The 23,688-nt window shown below is 38.5% G+C and overlaps 1 protein-coding gene across 19 annotated transcripts in view; it reads left to right on the forward strand.

Moving 5' to 3' along the window:
* The first annotated feature begins 6,241 nt into the window (after window positions 1–6,241).
* ATG10 (autophagy related 10) overlaps window positions 6,242–23,688 on the forward strand; it is a 260,981-nt gene continuing 243,534 nt past the window's right edge. For 3 of the 19 annotated variants that reach the window (XM_047862138.1, XM_047862146.1, XM_047862184.1), the window contains exons 1-3: window positions 8,500–8,730; window positions 10,968–11,045; window positions 22,593–22,712. In XM_047862138.1, coding sequence (XP_047718094.1) covers window positions 8,641–8,730; window positions 10,968–11,045; window positions 22,593–22,712 — 288 coding nt within the window. In that variant the 5' untranslated portion in view covers window positions 8,500–8,640. The other 16 variants (XM_047862283.1, XM_047862273.1, XM_047862192.1 and 13 more) reach the window with 15 other exon arrangements.

The raw sequence follows: 23,688 nt of genomic DNA on the forward strand, positions 1-23,688 counted from the left end.
TCAGTCAAGAAATCGTACACAGCCACTTTTCCTCTGTTATTGGAACAGAAGGTTGTTTCTTGAGTTGAACACCAGATGAAGTTGTTGGCTTGCATTTAGGGTCCATGTTATAAGAAAAGTGTGGGGTTTTTGTTGTTTTTTTTGTTTTTTGTTTTTTTTTTTTTTTTTTTTTTTTTTTTTTTGCCAAACACATATAGCAGAGTTAATATAAGTTAAGTAGATATAGGAGATAACTCCATTATATATATTTTCAGCCCGACCTCTCTATCAAATATCCCCTTTTGGATATACCACCAATCCAGATTGTTTTAGTTAGATTTCTGAGAGCTGAAGATATATGACATACTCATATGCTGCTTAGCAAAGGCACCTATTAGAAGGATATAGTGATGTGGCAGGGCTATAGCTCACATGCAGAGTGTTTTCATCCTCTGGGTTGATGTTCTTATTCCAGGCAGATGTCTTCTAGCATTATACAGCCTCGCTAGAGCCCTAGGCAGCTGCCAGTTGGTGGAATCTCCAAGCCAAGCATCACACAAGCCAGTAAACTCCAGCTAAACAGCTTTATTGAAACTAGTGGAATTCATAAGCATCTAGGAAGGCATTGCAATTCTTTACTGGCCTTTTAAAGTGCTGTAATTCACCCGGTGGCTGTTACATCACCCTACAGACCATCCTCATGAGGCTATCATGACCAATCAGCCAAGTGAAATTTCCTCATTGACCATAATGAACATTTGACTATTGTAAGTAGGGTGTGTGCTGTGTGTATTAAGAACCAATATCAGAGACAAATCTGTATGGCAGTAAGCTTTACCTCCTCTTTATCACACATACCAAACAGTATAAATAATTAAAAGCATCATAATACAAAGCAGTCAAACATTACATCAAAGATGTGGCAACACTACTCAACTGTGGCCTATTTCATTCGACATTTAACATTTGTCCTCTTTCTTTTTGTCATTATTCATGTTTTGTAATATGCCTCTTGACATGTCTTGAGTACATATAGAATAAGGATGCCTTTTTATATCCTTCTACTATCTCTGCCTATGTATTTATTCCATCAGCTCCTTGATTTGAGGAAGACTGAACAATGAAGGGACATTCTCTGTGGCCAACTCTGGGTTGCAGAAGGTAAGAAATTATACATTTGGAATGTCACATTATCGTCTTTTGCTGGTCACCACCTTTTGGCTTTTTGTCCCTTTAAATTTGACCTTTTTGCCTCTAGTGTTGTTTCCTTTACAGAACAACAGGATATAATTTATATCAATAACATTCTTTTCTTTGTGTCATATATATATTCAGTAAAGTTAATATCATTTGCTCCCATCTAAAAATCACAGACATCAATTTTAATTTTTAAAAAAAAATTTTTTTTTCAACGTTCATTTATTTTTTTGGGGACAGAGAGAGACAGAGCATGAACGGGGGAGGGGCAGAGAGAGAGGGAGACACAGAATCGGAAACAGGCTCCAGGCTCTGAGCCATCAGCCCAGAGCCCGACGCGGGGCTCGAACTCCCGGACCGCGAGATCGTGACCTGGCTGAAGTCGGACGCTCAACCGACTGCGCCACCCAGGCGCCCCTCAATTTTAATTTTTTTATTGGAGGTAGCATTCTTTATTTTTATTATAAAAAGTAACACATTGATGATACATTATTTTTTCTAAATCTGAAATACCAAAAATGTATGATGAAGAAAAATCATTCAAAATTCCCTTACCTAGGGATGGCCATTGTTAATTTTTGGTTGTAACCTTTTATCATTTTTCTATAGGACTATAAATGAAGTTATACTTTAACACATTGTTTTGTACCTGGCCTTCTTTCTATGTTAGAAAACATGATTATATTAATTATTGTATTATTCTATTACTCTTATGTATCAATCTCGTAAGTTTGAAAATGTATATCTTTTTGTTCTTCACACTCCTGCAGAGGTGGAATTATTGCTAATTCCATTTTGTAGAACATAGATCCTAAGGTTCAGAGAGGATAAGTGACTGCTCGAAATCTACATACCAAGTGAGTGCAGAAATAAAGCTTGCTCTATGACTTTTTGATGCCACATTGGTACCCTTTCCACAGTGTGTCTGTCATCTCTCTAATAAGATAATGCAGATGAAGGGGCCGAGGAAACACACATTACTGTTATTTATTTTAAGAGGCAGTCTAAAGAGAATTATTGCCTTGGGAGCAACTTCTGATTTGGTCTGAATCTAGGGCAGCTTCGTGAATTAAAACTGCACAAAGGCTTCCAGGGCTGCAGGCTGAACTTGTCTTAATGCAAAACATCATTATAACACACCAATATATCAATATGCAATTGAATACTACAATCAGAATAAATTCCTGATCTGTAAACATAGCCATAGAACATTAAAAGAAACAGGTCATTATTGAACCAGGACATTCGAGTCCTTGTGAGCAAAAAGGCAGACCCTATGTAAGTATATTGATCTTGTCTCATTACCCTCCTGGTATGTTCTTTGCTGGGTGATGTGTGGAAAGTCTAGCAAGGGAGAATATCTTGCTGTGTAGTTCAAAGGGATCTAACCTATGGCCTAGAAGGTAGAGGGAATTTGAACCAAAAATTCTGAAGAATTTGAGATTTTGTAGTTGCTTCTTTATTCTCTACCCATTGCTTTACAAATCAATGCATTCCGGATACAGGGTGCTGCAAATACTGTGTTTGAATCTTTTTTCCCCCGCGTAGTTTAAAGGTGTGGCACATTCATGGTTTGCTACTTATCTACTTTCTCATTTCTTTCTTCTTCTTCTTTGTAAGTTTATTTATTTATTTTGAGAGAGAGAGAGAGAGAGTGAGTACCGGAGAGTCCGAAGGAGAGGGAAAGAGAGAATCCCAAGCAGGTTCTGCGCTGTCAGCTTGGAGCTCCAAGGCAGGACTCAATTCTATCTCAAACCTTGAGATCATGATCTGAGCCAAAATCAAGAGCAGGATGCTTAACTGACTGAGCCACCCAGGTGCCCCTCATTTATTTCTTCTTGGGCCTCATATTATCTTGGTCAAGGTTTTGGCTTGCTTGGGCAGCTGCCCTGTTATGGACTCTGGACTGCTTTTCCCTTCAAAGTTACTGAGCATTTCAGTGAGACTTGGGACTGAAAGTGTACAGTAAGAATTTATTCCTATGGGGTTCGTAGGTACAAATTGCTAGGCCTCTATTAAAATATAACATTTAGAGAAAGATAAAATCATGCCTTTCATGCAGATATAAAAACGAATATATGTTAAAGAATTCATTTTACTCATATGATATCAGGGAACCAGGCAAAATGGGATAGAGCTGATTTTTCCATGAGTAACATGGGGGAATCAATTAAAATCACTACCAGACAGGACAGAAGTTATGTATCTATCTATATCTATATAACCTACAATTTACAAAGAACAGCAAAATTGCTTACAGACAATGAACAAGGCTAGAATCTGATAACCCAGAAGGATATGCTAGAGATACGCAGAGTTTTTTCTGACCCCCTCCCCAAATAAAAGAACAAAGGGCATTGTCAACCAATTTCAGTGGGAAAAAACCAGCAACCTGAGTAATATCAGATTACCGCCAGAGTGATTCTTTTAGAACTCTGAATTCCTCTGACAAATTTGAAACAAATGTATAGTTCCGAAATGTCCTCAAGTGTTTTGAAAGATAGAAATGTCCAAATAAGAATATTATAAAACAAAGACAGACAAATAACAAAATGCACTACAGTATTCCAACCTTTGTTCAGACAGTTCAAATTGGCTTATTTCCTGAAATGTGTTATATATACCTTTCATAATACAAACTAGACCCTCAAAGATAAGATCCTCAAAATACGAGCACAGCTATCCAATCCTACTGCTATCCATTGTTAGCTGTAGTACCTTGTTGCTGTGATTCTGTGTTAACTTTATGCTTTGCTATCGTCAAGACTTTTACAACTAATTTTCAGTAACCTTCAGAAATTTTCTAAGAAAGTTTTCTTAGGAAACACAGATATAATTACAGATTGTCATTAAAAAAATGACAATTTTCCATTGCTATTTCCATACAAATGATTGAATCCATGAGTGTCATGCCACAGTCCCCAACTTTAGGTACTCTGAGTACATATGCCTACTACTAAAAATCAAATGAAACATACAGTAACTTAAGTTCAGCAACAAAAGTTTCTCTAAATTAGAATATGAAATAAGGCAAGCCCTAAGCTAAGGAATGTTATCAATACAGAATTATAGTCAAAGAACACAATTTGTATTTCTATACTGAGCCCAAAATATATGTCTACCAGGTATTTACCCAAGAGAAATGAAAATATCTGTCCACAAAAATTCTTGTACATGATTATTTATAGCAGCTTTATTTATAATAGCCAGAAGCTGAAAACAACCTAAACGTCCTTCCCAGATGACTAGATATACAAACTGTGGTATAGTCATGCAGTGGAATACTGATTAGTAATAAAAAAGAACTGATTACTGATAAATGCATCAATGAATCTCAGATAGATGCCAAGTAAGAGAAGCCAGACACATAGGTACTGTATGTACTGTATGATACCATTTGCTAGAATTGGCGAAACTAGAGTGACTAATCTAGAGGAAATGAGTGGTTACTAAGGCTTTGAGAGTCAAGGAAGTGATTAACTGCAAAGGAGTAGTAGTAGTTCACTCTTTGGGATGATGAAAGTGTTCTATATTTTGATTGTAGTAATGGTTACACAGATGTATCTGTTTGTCAAAATGTACTAACCTGTAGAGTTAAAATGGGAGCATTTTATTTTATATAAATTACATTCCAAAAGGTTGATAATAAAAATAAAACACAGGGGCGCCTGGGTGGCGCAGTCAGTTAAGCGTCCGACTTCAGCCAGGTCACGATCTCGCGGTCCGGGAGTTCGAGCCCCGCGTCGGCTCTGGGCTGATGGCTCAGAGCCTGGAGCCTGTTTCCGATTCTGTGTCTCCCTCTCTCTCTGCCCCTCGCCCGTTCATGCTCTGTCTCTCTCTGTCCCAAAAATAAATAAACGTTGAAAAAAAAAAATAAAAAATAAAACACAGACCTCCCCAAATATGTATGTGCTGTGGGTATACAAAAGGTAACAAATAAGAAGTGGCATGATGGGCAGTTTGAATCACCCTGCTGTAATTATTATCAATTCTCTGAAACCCCATTCTTTAATATTGACTATTGTGGTTTTTTTTCAGTATCATTAAAAAAAATTAATAGACTATATTTCTTAGAAAATATTGTTTACAGAAAACTGAGCAGATAATAGAGAATTCTTATGTATGCCACTCACAATTTCCCCTTTTATTAACATCTTGCATTAGTGTGGTACATATGTTATAACTGATGAACCAATATTGATAGATTGTTGTTAACTAAAGTCCATAGTTTATATTAGAATTCTTTGTGTTGTATAGATTTATAGGTTTTGATAAAAGCATAATGTCATATATCCACCATTAGTGTAAAAATGATAATTTTGTTGTCCTAAAAATGCTGTATGCTCCACATATTCATCCCTTCTCTTTTTGTCCTCTTCCCCCAAACTCTGGCAAACACTGATCTTTTTACTGTCTCTATAGTTTTGCCAACTACAGTTTTTTTTCTCTCACTCTTTTGGGTAAGTGCTATGTACACACAGGTTTATGTTTCTTATCTCTGCCATCCAATCAGATTACCTCTCCTAACTCTTTCTTTTATATAATTTATCTTTTCCTGAGGACCTCCTGGAGGGTGGTGGAAGAGATCTGCCTACTACACGCGGTGGCAGAGAGAGCTATTCTCCCCAGTATCCATTCTGCCCTTCTTTCTTCTAATAATAAAACAACCTCACTCTGTCAAGCTTTGACTGAGCCCTTGGCTACCTAGCGAGAGACTGCATTTTCTACCTTCCTTGTATCTTGGTGTGGCCTGTGGGATATGAGCCGAAAGACTATGTACAAGTGATATGATTGTACTTTCTTATAAGATTGAGAAAATAAGACATTTCCCATGCAATTTTATACTTGTGTCTCATTCTTGGGCCATACTACCTTAAGGATATTGTGAATTAATATTACAAGATAATTCCCATAATGTGAAAGGCACAATTATACTGCACTGTAATTTTTGGTAATAAAAATATTCATTGGTTAAAGGAAAACGCTAAATGCAAAGCTTCGATAAACTTATTTTGAAATTTTTTTTTTTTTTTTTTTTTTTTTTTACTTTACAGTGTCTCAATAAAACAAAACAAATAAAAAGCCAGAAGGCTTAACTTCTATGAGGCCCTGTGGGAAACATGGGTTTAAAATGTAGTGGACAACCAGAAGCCTGTGAAGGTAAGTAAAGGAAGGTCAAGGGAGCCGGAGGAGATTCAGGGGATTGTAGTTTTATGGAAGCTGAGGGAAACAAGACTTTCTAGATGTGATCAACATGTCCAAATGAAGTGGAGAAATCCAATGAAATAAGGAATGAAAGGGATTTGATCATTAGTCTCAGTTTTCATGTCTATAAAATGGGTATCTTCGTGTAGTTATCATACTATATGTTTCTGGTTTATGGAGGGTTCTCAATGAATTTTAGTTTCCTTCTCTTTGTGATTAATTCATTGTTTTATTCAGCAAATACTTATTACTAGTGAGGAACTCTGTTAGAGGCTGGCTATGCAATGACACACTCCACCCTAAAGCACTCTGTAGTGTTGTAGGGTAAACACAAACAGGCCAGTACTATTCCTTGCCAAGAGTGATAAGATGAAAGGAAGTATATCAAAGTTAGCTGATTTACTTTGCTTTGTGTTTTTGTTTTTGGCAGATGAACTAGGAAACTTAAAAACATGTCAAATGCAGGGGCGCATAGGTGGCTCAGTTGGTTATGTGTCCATCTTGTGATTTTGGCTCAGGTTGTGATCTCACGGGCAGGGGATCGAGCACCAAGTGGGGCTCCCATCTGAGCGTGGAACTTGATTAAGATTCTCTCTTTCCTTCTCCCTCTGCCTTTCCCCGCTCTTGTGCACCCACTCTCTCTCTCAAAATAAATAAACACTTAAAAGTAGTCTAAAAAATCTCAAATGCATAATTTTTAACATGGTATTGTTGATGCATGAAAGTGTGTCTAGATTATTGAATACAGTGCCAAGCAATGCATTCTTATTTTTGTATGTGAAAGTTTTATGTTTTTCAAATAACTGCTTAAAGCTGAAGGAGACACCCATCCACTAAAGTTCTCACTCAGAACTCACTGCCCTATACTTAAAAAAAAAAAAAAAAGCCAGTGAATACTTTTAATTGGCAGCTATCTTATTCATTTATATCCACAGTTGCTCAAGTATGTTAGGAAATTCATTTATGAGCAGTATCTGTTTTTTTTTTTTGGCAGTATCTTTTTTTACATTGAGTTTTATTTTACATATAGTAAAATCTATCCCATTTATGCGTTTTGGCAAACAAAACAGCAGGTGTAATCACCAACACAATTAAGGTATAGAACAGTTCCATTACCCCCCAAAATTTCCTCAAGCTCCTTTTTAGTCAACTCCTTTTCCTGATCGCTATTGATGGGTGTTCTGTCCCTTTTTAAGAACTTTTTATTTTGAAATGATTATAGAGTAACAAGAAACTGCAAAAATAGTACAGAATCTCATGTACCTATCACCTAGCTTTCTCCAATGGTGATATCTTACATAACTGTGGTACAAGATCATAACCATTCCCTGTACGTTTGAAGGCAGGTTTTCCTTTCACTTCTTTGCCTGTATTTACTCTCTTCTTTTCACACGATTTTAATTCTGTTGTGTTAAAAGGAGCAGATGCTAGTTTTCCCTCAGATGTCTTCTGTTGCATTTTCAGTATTTCAGTTCGATCACCCCTGTTACTCCTACATCTTTCTGTGGTCTTTTCTTTATCCCACCGTCCCCAACCCCCAATTTAATTCTGCTGCTAGATTTTTTTTTTCCCTGAGATATGTATCACAGATGGTACTATTGTCAATTTTCGAATTGCTAACTTCTACTTTGGTCTTCCGTTTTAAAGGAGGTAGTCCTGCCTGTGCTTAATTGTGGCGCTTACAGTAGTTTTACAGTGTGTGTATGTATGTTAGGGTGTTAGCCGGTTTGATTCCCCAACCTCCGTGAAGGTTCTTGCTCGACCCTTTCTCCATTAGTTACCCTTTTATTTTCCAGATATTTGACTATTTGTTGGAAGAAGGGGTGGAACGACCCTTAAAACATGTGGCACCCGTCTCTCAGGTTTGGGTTTGCCTGCCGCGCCTCCCCAGTGGGCAGCCTCTGTGGACGCGGAGCGCAAAGCAGCCGTTCGGTTCCCCCGGCCGGTGAGATGAGGGGCGGGGCCTCGGCTCCAGTGGCAGTGGGCAACCGGGAGGTCACGCCCCCTGGCCCGGGCCCTGCGCGCGCGTCTGGCGACGTCAGGCACGGGCGCGAGCTTGGCCCCATGGTGCGCGGGAGGTGCTGGTGCGCATGCTCTGACTCGGTCGCCTCGGTAGCGGTGGCCGAGGGAGGGTTGGGCCTTTCTTTTGGTGTTCCTCTGTGCGCCTGGGCTCTGCTCGTCTGTTACGGTCTCCGTAGCCCTCGGGAGCCCATTATTCTCTTCCTTGAGGCCGCCGGTTGGGCGGCAGCGGGCAGAGCGATGGGCACCTCACCCCGGCTCCCCTCCCCCATGCCCGTTGCCCCGCCCGCCCTGGGCTGGGCGACGGGGTCAGGGGCCGAGCGGAGCTGGGTGAGTATTCCCACAGCATTTGGCTGGCCGCCTCTTCCCGGCTCTGCTTACCGTAGGGTCCTCATCGTACTCTGGGATGGGGTGGAAGGGCGGGTGCGGGTGGGCGGCTAACAGCCCAGCCCTGAACAAAAGACTGGGAAGCGGGGCGCTTGCTGGTGAAATGCAGGCCGCGTCCCAGCGGTGGTGGGACGAGCTTCTGTTTGGGCGTGGGGAGTCGCAGTGGGAAGGAGGGGGCGCACCCAGTGTGACCTGCTCTCTTTGGCCACTACACAGCCCTCACGGACAACGTGGGTGGTTACTACCAAGTGTTTAAGCCTGCGCGGGGATAGCAAGTCTTTGTCCGTGTGACCTTGAAACAAAGGGTCTTAAATTACCAGTGATTTCAATGTCCAAGTTCCACTTAACTTGAAGGGGTTTCATATTCATTAAGGATCAGGAGGAATAAGTTAATATATATAGCCAACAATTTTTCTTTTCCCAAATTATCTGCTTATAATATCAAATCATGAACGGGGTAGTTAACTGGTTTATAGATACACGTTTATGATGGCAAAAATTATAAACATCTAGCAAAAGCAAAAGGATAGCTCAGAATGAAACCTTGTCTAAGATGCCCACCTGAGGATGAATTAATTATCTAGCGGACTATACCGTTGTTTGACCGTTATTGATTAGGGCCCAGGCTCAGCAGTTACTTTTTTTTTTTTTTTTGTCTAATGGAGATGCAAATTATTTTTGACTGGTAGAAAAAGTACTCCTGAAGGTTGTGATTTTATTGCCCTATTTCCAAGATTTTTATAATTTTTCCCATTCAGCTTGCTGCTTCATCAGGAGTTCAATAAATCTTTGCCACAGGCTCACTTTGTGTGAATCATGTTTATAACTTTAAAAAGTTAAAATTTAATAGTGGCCTCACTCTTTTTTAAATTTAAATTTTATTTTTTAATGTTTTTATTTTTGTGAGTGACAGTGCGAGTGAGGGAGAGGCAGAGAGGGAGAGCAAGAGCAAGGGAGACACAGAATCTGAAGCAGGCTCCAGACTCTGAGCGGTCAGCACCCAGCCTGTGATGGGGCCCTAATGTGAACCTTGAGATGACCTGAGCCAAAGGTGGAGGCTTAACCAACTGAGCCACCCAGGCGCCTCAACAGTGGCCTCACTCTTTAGTGGCAAAAGCTTAAGTTTATACTTTCAGAATTGAAAAACATAGTCCCTCAACAACATTATTGGACCCCAAGTAGAATCCTTACTTCTTGCTTCTGAAGAGTTGAATATGGACGAAAGGAAACATTTACAAAATGAAAATTTGATCTAAAAAGAAATGTTGAATATTGAGAAATGCAAATTAAGGGATTGCAATTCAAGAATTAAACATTGTTATTGATATTTTAATTGAGGTAGTTAGTGGAAACAGTTTCTGGTTCTACCCTGGTTTCATTTGGTTATAGGTAGACTTACAAGATTGTTTCTCCTTACATTCTTCTCCCTTTGCCAGTTCCTTTCCCCGTTTATTTGGGATTAAATGAGACACTGCTACATGATGAGGCAATCAAGATGGCCATAACGTTTTATGACAAATTCTAAATTGATAGCAGGTCTTAATGCTTATACATTTCTGAGAAAGATAAGCAACTCTTTAAGGAAAAATATGTCTGCTTTATATAAGTAGATTGTTTGAGTCTGAGTTTGATTTGATTCTTAATATCTTTGAAGCCTAGAGATGTTTGGGACCCTAGAGGCAGTGTTTGAATCATAAACACAGTCAGGAACTATAACAACAACAAAGTGCCATAGAGATTATTTAGTGATTATGTGTTGAAAACAAATGTCTTCAGGGGCCAAGCAGACTGGGTATAAAAGGATTGGAAAGTAGGGGAATGGAGAATAAATCCTACCTAAAAGCATCCAGAATAGGGAAAGGTTGCTGAAAACTGTAAAACCAGAGGTACCTCTAAAGAGCTTGGTACTTCAGTCCTTGAAGTGCTGATCTTATAGGCTTGCAGAACCCAGGAACATACTAATACAAGTTTATCTTTGAGATCAGGGTTGTCTCATATCACTGTCATGTAATAGCCTTCAGAGAAAACTTTTAAAATAATCTCTATGCTAGCTCAAGAACCTACAGTGGTTTCTTATTGCTCACTGTTTTAAATGGAATTTCTTCATAGAATTTTGGAGTTATCTGTAACTTCCCTTCCTCCCTCCCCCCCCACTCACCTACTGCCTGACCTTCCTATAGACTAAGTTCTCAGCTTCATGGTGGTCAAAGAAAGAAAGAAGCATACCACTTCTCAGGAAAAACACAGCTTTCTTAGAGGTAAATATTTATTGACAGAAATGCAGGTTGTGATCTCAGATTTCAAAAATATGCTAAGAAACACTATGGTTAGTTTTCTAGACTTCGTTAAATTTTTTTTTTCAAGTTTATTTATGTATTTTGAAAGGTAGGGGAGGGGAAGAGGTGAAAGGAGAGAGAGAGAGAGAGAGAGAGAATCCCAAGCAGACTCTGCACTGTCAGTGAAGAGCCCACTGCAGGGCTCAAACTCACCAGCTATGAGATCATGACCTGAGCTGAAGTTTGATGCTTAACTGACTGAACCACCCAGGCACCTCAAGGCTTTGTTTACTTTTAACCCACTCCCTAGTGTTTCTTAATGGGGGCTCATCTGGCATTTTTATGGAGCTGCCTCATACCTTGTAGATGCTCTTTGTATCTGTTCCCTGAGCATTAAATTGCAATAGCAAACTACATACCCTCCTATTTGTGACAACTATGTTCTCACTCATTTCCAAACAACTTCTTTGAGAATGGTCCCTCCCAATGTTGGGAACCATTGGACCATATCAGCCTATGCTTTACCCAAACTATGCACATGTATTGTCACTTTATTTTTAAAACTTAGCAAACTTTTCAGGCCCTTTGTTGAAGAGCTCTTCCATTTCTTTGACATGACTTTGTCTCTAGTTGGTAAGCCCTCATTCATGTATCAAAATTCAATTCTTCAAGAACTGGATTCAAGTCTTCTAGACTCCTTCTTTTAGAGTCTTTGATTTTCCCAGGAAACATTTGACATTCCTTTCTATGAGGACACACACAGCAAAGTGCTGGGATATTGCAGGTGCCAGGTGAATGAGTGAAAGCTTGTGGAAGTAAGAAGGTATGCTAATCTAGTTTTTTGTTTTAAGTTTATTTTGGGAGAGAGAGAGCCCATGCAAGTGGGGGAGAGGCAGAGAGAGAGGGAGTAAGAGAGAATCTCAAGCAGGCTCTGCAGTGTTAACACAGAGCCTCACATGGGGTCAAACTCATGAACCTTCTGTGAGATCATGACCCAAGACAAAACTGATAGATGCTTAACCAACTGAGCCACATAGTGCCCCTCTAGTTTTTTATTTTTTTTATTTTTTTTTATTTATTTTGAGAGAAAGAGCATTTGAATGAGCATGCGTGAGCGGGGGCGGGGCAGACAGAGAGAGGTAGAGAGAGAATCCCAAGCAAGCTCCACACTGTCTAGTAGCCCATGCAGGGCTCTATCTCACTAAGTGTGAGATCACGATCTGAGCCGAAATCAAGAGTTGGTCATTTAATTGACTGAGCCACCCAGCTACCCCATCTAGTTTTTAATGAAGACTTTGTGAAGAAAAAGGGAATGTTTCTTTCATTAAAAAATGTTGAACACTAATTCTTTTCTTTTTAAGAGAGAGAGAATCCCAAATAGACTCAATGCTCACTGTGGAGCCCCACATGGAGCTCCATCCCGTGACACTGGGATCATGACCTGAATGGAAAGAAATCAAGAGTCAGATGCTCAACCAATTGAGCCACACAGGTGCCCCACCAATTATTTTTTTAATGGCACTTGGTAGTATATTTTAAAAATATATGGCTTTATCATCTATTTTCAGAATAGCAGAGTCTGTAGTTTCTGATACAGACTTTTTCTGTATCTTCTTATTTGTGGAATAACTTTGGTCAAACTCATATACCATTAGTTCCTGGTTCTGGCCTAATTAGCATACATGCAGACCAGTTAGTCTCTACAAGTCCCACTCAGTATTCAAAAGCACAAAGAGCTCAAATCATCACCAGTGGTGGATCAATTTCTCTTGTGTGCTTACAGAAAAGTCTTGTTTTATATAAAAATATGATAATCTTCTTATAAAAATGACACTGGTATCAGAAAGATTAGATGTCATATAAATCTGTTGTTTGAATGGGAAAAGACCAATTGGTGAATAACCTTGAGAGTAGAAGAAGGGTACAATAGGTAGAGATATATAAAATAAATTCATTTAAATTTTTAATTTTCTTCATTGCAACTTTTATTTATTTACAGTGTGCCTGATTGTTATAGGTGCTAAGATGCAAACTCGTAAGTCAGAAATTTTCAGATGTTTAGACATTGCTCTATCGACTTTTGGTGTTCCTTGCTGTGGAAGAGATGGCTGAGGCTACTTTAACTTTTGTTCCTGTGTAGATAAACTCTTTTTTCCGCATCTTTGTTTTTTTCATTTATTTATTTATGTATTTATGTATTTATTTATTTAGTTAGTTAATTAATTTTAATGTTTATTTATTTTTGAGAGACAGAGACAGAATGCGAGTGGGTTAGGGGCAGAGAGAGAGGAAGACACAGAATCCAAAGCAGGCTCCAGGCTCTGAGCTGTCAGCACAGAACCCGACGCGGGGTTCGAACCCACAAGTTGTGAGATCATAACCTGAGCCCAAGTCGGACGCTCAACCGACTGAGGCCCCCAGGTGCCCCTCCTTTTTATTTTTTTAAAATAAGATATTCCACTCTGCTACCTCTAGGCATAGATATTTCCCCCCAACAGTTTTCTCAGAAACACACTGAATCCTCTCAATTTATAAAAGTAAATATGTTTGATTTTTTTTTTTCTAGCTCAGGAGTAATTTTTCAGTGTATGTTTGCCTATGATTTCAGTTCAGAAATGCCAGTTATTTGTAGGTTGGATTTGTGGTCTTTGTCCTCTAATCTATCAATATGCTTTGTTTATATCTTGGTCCTTTTCCTTCTGTGTTAGGAGATCAACTCACATGTATATGTTAAAATACTAATTAGATTTTTTCCAGCTTCTGTACTTCTCTGTATTGCCTCTCATATAGAATTTAAATCTCTACTATTATTACATATTTGAACTCCCAGTTTTTTTCTTATCCACTTTCTTTTACACTCTCAGCTATTGTTCCCCTCCCTCATCTCTTGCTTTTGGAGGCTGTATTTTTCTTTTCCCTTTTTCTTTTTCAATTGGGAATGTAAAGTAGATAATTTCCAAGTTTTTCTCCTGATTCCCAGTGTAAGCCCAACACAGAAGCAAGCTTTCTCTCTTCCTCTTTTTTTTTTTTAACAATCATCTTGATTATTTAAAATGTTTTTATTTTATTTTTGAGACACAGAGAGACAGAGCATGAGTGGGGCAGGGGCGGAGACAGAGAGACACAGACTGAAGCAGGCTCCAGGCTCTGAGCTGTCAGCACAGAGCCTGATGTGGGGCTCGAACCCACGAATTGTGAGATCATGACCTGAGCTGAAGTCAGATGCTTAACTGACTGAACCACTCAGGTGCCCTTCTCTCTTTCTCTTTATGTCAGTGTTCTTTTTTCTTACGGTGCAAGAGTGTCACCTTGGTCCCATACTGTTATTGATTTTTTTTATTTTCTTACCTTGACAGAAGAGGGACTAGTGTAGGGACTGTCTGACTCTGGTCAGAGTGAGCAAGCTCTCTGCACCACTCTCCCTACATCTAGGTAAGGCAGCACTCTTCCTCTACGTGTGAGGTAGGAGAGTGTTCAAAGATACAGTCAAATTAATGAATGACAGATCTTTGTGTACTCAGAAGAGGCCTTCCTTTCCTACTCTTTCATTTTTCTGTCCTGTGTGTATAACAAGGGGAGTGATTTTGTGTGATTTGAAATGGTTTACTGTTTTTTGAGTTTTTGCAGAGGAAGTGATAGTGGTAAGGTTGTACTCTTCTGAGTGCTCCTCCTGTCCCCACAGCTACCTAGGGCTGACTTTACACCGTAGCATGCAGTGCTCCACTTGGCTTTACCTTCCAGCTCTGGTCATGAGCATTATAATGTTGAGAGAAAACTGCCTTGAGAGAGAATCACTAATGGGCTTGGAAACCAGTAGTGGAAGAGGTACCTCACGCTCTCTCTCTCTTTTTTTTTTTTTTTTTTTTAGGAAATACAGAATGAGGTAGAGTGAGATGCTTTTTTATATTTTTCCTAACTGGACTTCCCGCTGCTAGAGACCACAGCCAGCATCAGATACCGATTAACATCCTTCAGTTACATTCCAGGTATAATGTTGTATCCTGTTTGAACTTTATTTGGGATACATATTTTAGTGGGATGGCAGGAAGGGAGTGTTGGGCTCACTGGTCAGTGGCTGTCAAGACTGAACCAAACTTTCTCCCTTTTGCTGCTTCCCCATGCTATTTATTGGATTACCAGGGCTATCCCTGCTGTGCTCCAGCCAGGCTGTCAAATGCCTTGAAATCCAGGTCATTCGCTAGCCATATCAAAGCAATCCGTCTTTTGTCTCAATTTCCTAACATACTTCTTCCTGGAAACTATCTCTGGTGCTAACTACAAATGTGTGTTTGGGGGCCTTCAGAATCAGGTAATCTCCCTGATCTGGGCCTTAGATTCCACATTTAAATTTGTACCCTGACTGCTTCTTTGCTCTCTGAAATTTGAGGACCACTGCCCAAGAGCCTTGCTAGGTAAGTGATTAGCTAAATGAATTCAAACCAAATTCTTATAATGGTATTGGGTTCAGTTTAACACCCCTATCTAGTAATTACATGTATTTTTTGTTTGGTTTGTTTTGTTTTTGGAAAGAGTCTAAATCTAAATCTAAATTTATAATAATGTGGTATTGCTGCAGGGAGGGACAAATACAGAGGAAGTTTCCTAGTATTAGTTAAAAATTATCTTTAATGTTTAAAGGTATTCATGGTATATTCTGTTATAATCACATTTTTTATAAATGATCTTGAGTTCTGGGGAAACTTAGTTATATTTCTTTAAGTGTTTTAGTCTCACTTTGATTCTAATGTACATTGATTTATAGGTTCATCAAAAGAAATGTCTTTGACATAAACTAAAACTAAAATAAAATAAATTAAAACCAATCAGTTCCCCGCACATTAGATTAAAAAGCACATGAAAAAAGTGGAGAATGGTAGTGAAAAAAATTGTTTCTAACTAAAAAGGATCATTTGAGCAATGATTATATGCAGTATTAGAATTCACAGGGGCTGTTTTTCTGAAAAGATATTTAATAGCAGCAGAATAAGCTTCTTCACACTGTCTAGTCTTAGGGCTAACCTCTAGTTTAGAAAGACTGCTTTCACTTGATGGGGAGAAAAATTATTCTACCTTCCCAATCTTTAGCCTCTGCTGAAGCAGTTAAAAAAAAAGGTTTTGATTATTTGAGCTTAAAAAAAAAAAATCAAATAGCTTTCCAGCAGGAGTAAGACTCCAGCAAAATAGATGTATTAACAACCTACATTTTATGGCACGAAAGAGCTCTGACTCCCTTCTAACTTTTATTTATAATAAGAAATGAGAGGTTCATTGTTTAGGATGAGATGAGAATTGGAATTAGTCTTTTTACTGAGAGAGAGTTCACTTGTGTTCTGTTGTCACCTCTAGTCTGAATTTATTTATTTATTTATCTTTTTAATTTTTTTAAAACATTTATTCTTGAGAGACAGAGAGAGACAGAGTGCGAGTGGGGGAGGGACAGAGAGAGAGGGAGACACAGAATCTGAAGCAGGCTCCAGGCTCTGAGCTGTCAGCACAGAGCCTGGTGCATGGCCTGAACCCACAAACTGTGAGATCATGACCTGAGCCGAACCCGGATGCTTAATCGTCTGAGCCACCCAAGCGCCCCAAGTCTGAATTTATTTTTAAGCTTACGCCTGGAAACCGAGGAAGTTCACATGTCTAAGGTTTTATATTTGCAAAATAAATTCTTGCCATTTTTGCTTATTAAGCTGCAGTTGTGGTTATTTCCATTTTTGGCCATAATTTTAGGCATCTCATAGTAGGAAGTTCTAATATTCTCATTTCTGCCTCTACTAGTCTATAAACTTGGTAGAGACCAATGTATTACAGCTTGAAAAGTGCATATAAAAATGTTGATTGTATTATGTTTTCATTTTTAGAAAGTTGAAATATTCTTACTTGAGCAAAGAGACAATAATTATTCAGTGATATTTCATTATGATATAATGATTCAAATTGAGATGGATATCATTTCAATATAATATAGTTCTTAATTTTGTAATCAAGCCATAAGTGTATGTATTATTGTATGTAACATCCTTCAGCAAAGCCCAGTCCCAATTTTAAAAGTATTCAACCAAATATTAATTGGTGCTTTGATGTGCTGTCATCTTGCTACTGGCACAGAGCTGTTAATTAGATAAACTATGGCTATTGAGTGAAATTTTATGTTTCAACTAACATTTTGAATAGTTAGGTAAACCTCAAGTAACCGGGGGGGCTTAGAGAATGGAGTGTTTTTACTTTAGTTCAATTTTGTTGTTAAATAAGGGTTCGTTTGGAATTTATAAAATATGCCAAAATATATTAGTATTTTTTTAAATGAATTACATTCAATTTTTGTTTGATTTAGTATCTCAATATATGTCAGGGTCATTATATAGTTAAAAAAAAAACCCTAATTTTCTGACTGCTCCTTTTTGGTCTCCCTATTGTAGTTCTGTATCCTCTGTCTGAGTGATCATATGTGTTCTCTTATTTACGTAATGTTGATTTACAATCAATATTTCTGGCCCAGATCTCTCTTTCCTTCTGAATTCCAGATCCATCTCCAAATGCCTGCTAGATTCCCTTCACGTGGTTATTCCACAGGCTTTTTAAACTCAAGCTCAGTGTGGTTAAATTAAGCCCATCTCAGTCCCCAAACCTGCTCTTGCTCAGTGCACCACTACCTAGGGTGAAGAGCTGGGAATCTCTCTTAAATCTTTTCTCTCATCTGTGCCTCACATATCAAGATCACCAGTTGTAATGAGTATACCAGCAAAATGTCTTTTGAATCCCTCCCTCTTCTACCCTACCTCCAGTGTTTGGCTCTGTTTAGCATCATTTTGTCTTTCCTGGATTATTGCTAGAGACTATCAACTGGTCTTCATTTAGTCAGGCAAAGCCTGTAGTCCCTCCTGGAAGCCAGAATGCAAATATGATCAGATTCCCCCCACTTTCAACACCCTTTTGAGCCCTCAGGGTACCAGGCTCTTCTGTCTTCATCAGCAGTAGTTTTCTGAGTACCTCTCTTCTACCTCTGTATTTCAGTTAAGCAAGAGTTCTTCGATTACCAGACCTTCCCTTACGTTCAGATTTTTGTGCATCCTGTTCCTTTGCCTCCCTCCTTTGCTAAGTTGGCTTCCGTTCTTCCTTTTAGTGTCTTCTTTCTTAGGTATCACTTTCTCAACTTGTGTATGCACTGAAGCTCCTTAACCCGGATTTGGTATGTAACCCGGAGATCTCTCATCCATACCTGAAACATTTGATGACTGCCTCAGTAGAAGTACTGAGTACTGGTACTTTATTGTCTCTTATGTACTTCCATTCCTGTACTTGCTGCTTTCTTTTCCCAAACCTATTCTCCCACTGTTTTCTTACCCTCTCAGATTTTCCATTGTGATTTCAGGAGCACACATCTGCAATAAACAAACATATAAATCCTAAACCCATTATTGTCTTTACTACATTCTGTGAAGTAAATTAAGTATTCCCAGAAAAAGAATTTTATGGTTAAAAGCATCAGGAAACCCCAAGTTAGTAGTTTCCCCACCACAGTGTGTATTGTGAATTTTTAGGGTGGGGGTGCCGAGTGGATGTAGTGTGGATCAGTTTTCACACTTACATATCACATGACGTTAACATCTTCACAGGTCATTGCTTCCACTAACTAGTTTTAAAGGAAACTTGGCTTTGAAACAAAGAACAACAAACAAAAACTGAAGTTCTTTGAGTGGAAGCTGCTGCTTCCTCCACCCTATAAATTTCAGGGTATGGAGACTGCTGGTAGCCTCCACTACCTACCCCAGAGCCAATTTTAGGTCACTGCTTCTCTAGCCTCTTGTCAATATCCTTGCTCCTTTGAGGTTCCTTGGAAGCTCTTTTTGAGGACTTTCGTATCCTATGAAATTCAGCTCCACCAGACATAGCAAGCTAGGTTTTTTGTTTGTTTGTTTTTGTTTTTTTCCTTACATACTGTCCCTACTGGCTACTTTTACCACCATCTTGAGGAGGAATCCAAGGCTGTGTTCTAACTCATCAGGATCACATGTATGTTTATTAGTGCTTATTCTTGATGAACTCAGGATTATACACCATGTACCACTTATCATCTCTGTGCTCTTCCATTTCCTACCATTTGTCCCTTGTCATTTACAAATTTTTCATTTGATCTTCCACCTTATTTAAAGAGCTCTCCACCCCCACCAGCTCTCCAAATAATTCTTTTTTTTTCTTTTTTTTATGAAATTTATTGACAAATCCGTTTCCATACAACACCCTCTCCAAATAATTCTAAGTAACTTCAGTATCCATGTGGAAAACAGCAAACATAAGCCTCATAGTTTTCTTTTTTTTTAATGTTTATTTATTTATTTTGAGAGAGTGAGAGAAAGAGAGAGAGAGAGAGCATGCAGGGGAGGGACAGAGAGAGAAGGAGAGAGAGAATCCCAAGCAGGCTCTGTGCTGTCAGCATAGAGCCCGACCTCACAGAGTCATGACCTGAGCCAAAATCAAGAGTCGGATGCATAACCAACTGAGCCACCCAGGCACTTCAAGTCTCATAATTATCTAAACTTACTGAGATCCAGTGACCTTCTTCTCTAAGTTACTTTATATACTTGGTAAGCTCTCCTGAAGTTCTGAAGTCTCATAGTCTTCCTAGGCTTCCTTTTCCTTCCTTTCACTATGGTTGCTGTTAGCCCTTTTTGTATTTAATACTCTTTGATACTACCATATTTTCATAGCCCCTTCAGTCTTCTTTTGGTATGTTTCCTACCTAAACTCTGAACTATTCTCACTAGCATATTCTATTCCTTCTTCTATATGTATCCATACACTGAATCCACCCAGCAAAACCTTAGCTTTGCATGTGTGCCCAATGCAGCTTCCTGCTGGTTCCCATATGTGGTGAACTGATTATTGCTGAAGGTAATCACAACCACCTTGTAGTCCAAACTCTTGCATGGCACACAAACCTCCCTTCAAGAAGTTTAGAACTCTTCCATCTTGTATCTTTGAGGCTTTCACTCTGTCTTTCAGCTCCAGTAGAGGGCAGCCAAGTTTAATTTGCATATGACTAGACTATCTCTATCTCCCTATACCTTCTATACTTCCTGCATCATGTTTCTGAGATCAGTCTTAGTGTTCTCTACACCCTAACTTGCCTTTGTTCATACCATTTTTCCTGCTTAGACTACTGTTCTAACCCTTGTGCTTCACCCACTGACAATCTGCTCTACAAAAACTCTTATATACCTTAAAGATTCATCTTCACGCCCACCCACACACCCTCCCACACTATCCCCTCTTTATAAGGGACTCCATCGTTTGTGTGTACTTTAAATAGAAGTCCTGTTTTCCAGTGCTGTCAGAATTAAGAGTTGAGCAATTAATTGAAGACGTTGATTAAAGCTAGAGTTAAAATACTTAAGAAAAATACTTAGAGCAGAAATACATTCATTTGCCAGTTGTCTCATGTATGACTAAGGGATTTTCTTTGAGTATGGGTAATTGGTTGGAATTCATTCTTCCTTCACGAATTTGGAACCCAGAATGCATCCTCTATATTTCCATTTTTTTTTTCTTTTCAGCACAAGCAGGGGAGAGGGAGAGAGAGAGAGAGAGAGAGAGAGGGAGAATTTTAAGCAGGCTCCAAGCTCAGTGCAGAGCCCAGTGCAGGGCTCAATCCTGCAACCCTGGGATCATGACCTGAGCTGAAATCAAGAGTTGGATGCTCAACCGACTGAGCCACCCAGGAGCCCCTCCAATTTTGGTTTAAACGAAAGAATTCAAGCCATTCATGTAGCAATCTGAGCATGGAATCCTAGATTTGTATGGTTTTCCTCCCACCATTTTTTTTTGGTTTTTCCCCCACCGATTTTTTCGGTTACATTGTCCATACCTACTTCAATGATAGTTTCTTTTTCTTATGGAGACTTACTGTTATAAAGTCTTTCTGAGGCATTAAATCATAGAAATAAGAGTTATTATTTTTTTTACTTATATTTTATTGGTTTGGTTTGTGGAGTATTTAATTAAAGTAGTATTTATAATATACACATGTGGTTTGTTAACATAAACTCAACTGATGGGAAGGGAGGTGCTTCATGATCAGAATGTTGTAGACACCAGTCAGTGTTTTACTATTTTGATCAACCTGGCAAGTTGGTTGAATGGAAGTTGGTTAAGGGAGTTTCTACTGTAATGATTTTTATTGCTTATCTCCCTTTATTACAGTGTGAGCTCATACAAGGCAGGGGCTGTATATATACATATTTTTCATTTTGTATATCTAACCTTCACCACACACAGTACCTACTATAGATATTAAGGATATATTTGTTGTATGAGTGAAAAAATGCTTGTATAGGTCATACTAAATTTGAATAATCAGAAAGAATACTGCACTGAGAATCAGCTAGTATAGACAGATCATTGGCCCTGGAGCCGTCCTGGGGTTTGAATCCTTTCTCATTTGCATTTCTTGAGCAGGTTACTTTCTCCTTTTCATTTGGGGAATGAGGATAACAATAGCCTTTGGGTTGTGTGAGGGTTAAATGGGAATTTAAAGTATTTAGCATTGTGCTTGACAAAGTAAGTAGTCAACAAGTGCTAATTTTCTTGATGGTGCTTTTCACCAAAGAGGAGACCATGGGAATTCACTTGGTCTAATTTTTCTCATTAAGGGACTTGAATTACATAATGAATGTATCAGTTTATTTCTAGCTTCAAAATTCTCTTTTTATAAATACTTTATGTTTTGGACATACTTATGTAACAAATATGTGGCTATTCCTTGATTTGTCACATTTGTAGATTCTATAAAGTAGGTAATTACTAAGGTGATCCTAACTTTACACCTTGAAGAACTAATACTTTCAGGCTTTAGAACATCATTTGTTAGAGAGGTGAACTCTAATAAGTGTGAAGAACAGCTCAGCTCTACTAAGCACTGCCATGGTATCTACGTAAGGGCTAAGTAATGTAGGAAGTAGAGAAGGAAGCTCTGAAGAGATTGTTTGGAAACATTAGCTTAGAAGAAGTGAGATAAAATTAAGCTCTGGAAACTAAATTTATGGACAGATTAACTTTTTGAACCCTAGATACACATTTGTTATAAATTTAGGTTAAATAAATTTTTTTTAATGTTTATTTTTGAAATAGAGCACAAGTGGGGGAGTGGCAGAGAGAGAGGGAGACACAGAATCCAAAGCAGACTCCAGGCTCTGAGGTGTCAACACAAAGCCTGATACCCGGCTGGAACTCATGAACCTGAGAGATCATGACCTGAGCTGAAGTTGGATGCTTTTGGATGCATAACCAACTGAGCCACCCAGGCACCCCATAAATCTAGGTTTTCAGTTTTCATGTTGATCACATTTTCTTCCTGATTAAAAAATGGTGATAGACTGAGAAAGATGGAAATGTGACACTTTTTTGGAATGGCTCTGAGAATATTTTCCGTTCAGTGTCCCAAATTTTGGTTTGAAGAAATAAGTGATTTAGCAGAATTACTTTTAGCATTCATTCCACAGCTGATGCTTATACTTAGTTTTTATATTGCAGTTATCATTTAGTATGGAAGAAGATGAGTTCTTTGGAGAAAAAACATTCCAGCATTGTTGTGCAGAGTTCATTAGACATTCACAGCAGATAGGTGATGGCTGGGAATGGAGAACTTTGAAGGTAAGAACAGAAATTTTTATATTCTATATAAATGAAGGTTTGGTTTTTTTTTGACCATGTAAACCTCAGTAATTGAAACTAATATGTGAAAGCTAGTTTGATTTAGTAAAAGGCTTGAATTGAAGATGTTTTAAAACAGATGTCCATTTCATTGCTTCAACTATATATACTCATTATAATTAAGCTAATGAAGTATTATCTAGAAAAGTCCTTAGGTGACCTGCTTTAATTTAATAGATAAGAATGCTTAGCATATTAACTATCTGAATGTAAACAGATGCTTCTGTGGTGCTTCAAACCATTTATTTACACTATTAATTTTCTTAGGAAAGTACTTTTGTCCAGAGAGTGGAAAGATAATCCTGAAACCAAATCATAGTCAAACAATCAGAAATTCTGAAATACTGAGAACTGAATTAATTGGGAATTTCTTAATATCGTAAACACATTCCAAAACATTCTTTCTTTTGATTCTATTTGGTAATAACAGTGTGAAAGGTCTATGTACTTATCTATTTCCACACAGACATTTAGTTAAGATTCTCTGCCACAAGCTTTTAAAGAGTTCATTGAGATAATTTTCAGAGAGGATGTTTCCTTTGCTTGATGTGTTAATCTCATTCCTAAAAAAGGGGTGATTCCTGTTTTTTTGCTTATTGGCTGTTTTCTGTATGAATTCTGAGAAATGTGAATAGTTTTGAACTGATTCCTATGATTCAGAACTAGGCCAGGGAAATCCAGGTCTTGATTCAGTCTAGAGTGCCACTGGAGAGAGAAGCCATGATTTCCTTTGGGTCATATGCCAAAGGGGGTTGGGGTGGGGAGTGTCAGGGGAGACTCCAGCCCTGTTGGACAGTTCTTAAGCCTCTGTGGCATCTCCTGCTCCAGGATAACATGACCTTATTATTAGCACCTATTATTAATTTTTTTCCTGAGTATTTTATAATTTTGTTTGCTATTCTTTTTTAGTTTATTA

This window comes from Prionailurus viverrinus, chromosome A1, assembly GCF_022837055.1.
Source record: "Prionailurus viverrinus isolate Anna chromosome A1, UM_Priviv_1.0, whole genome shotgun sequence".
Lineage (NCBI taxonomy): Eukaryota > Metazoa > Chordata > Mammalia > Carnivora > Felidae > Prionailurus > Prionailurus viverrinus.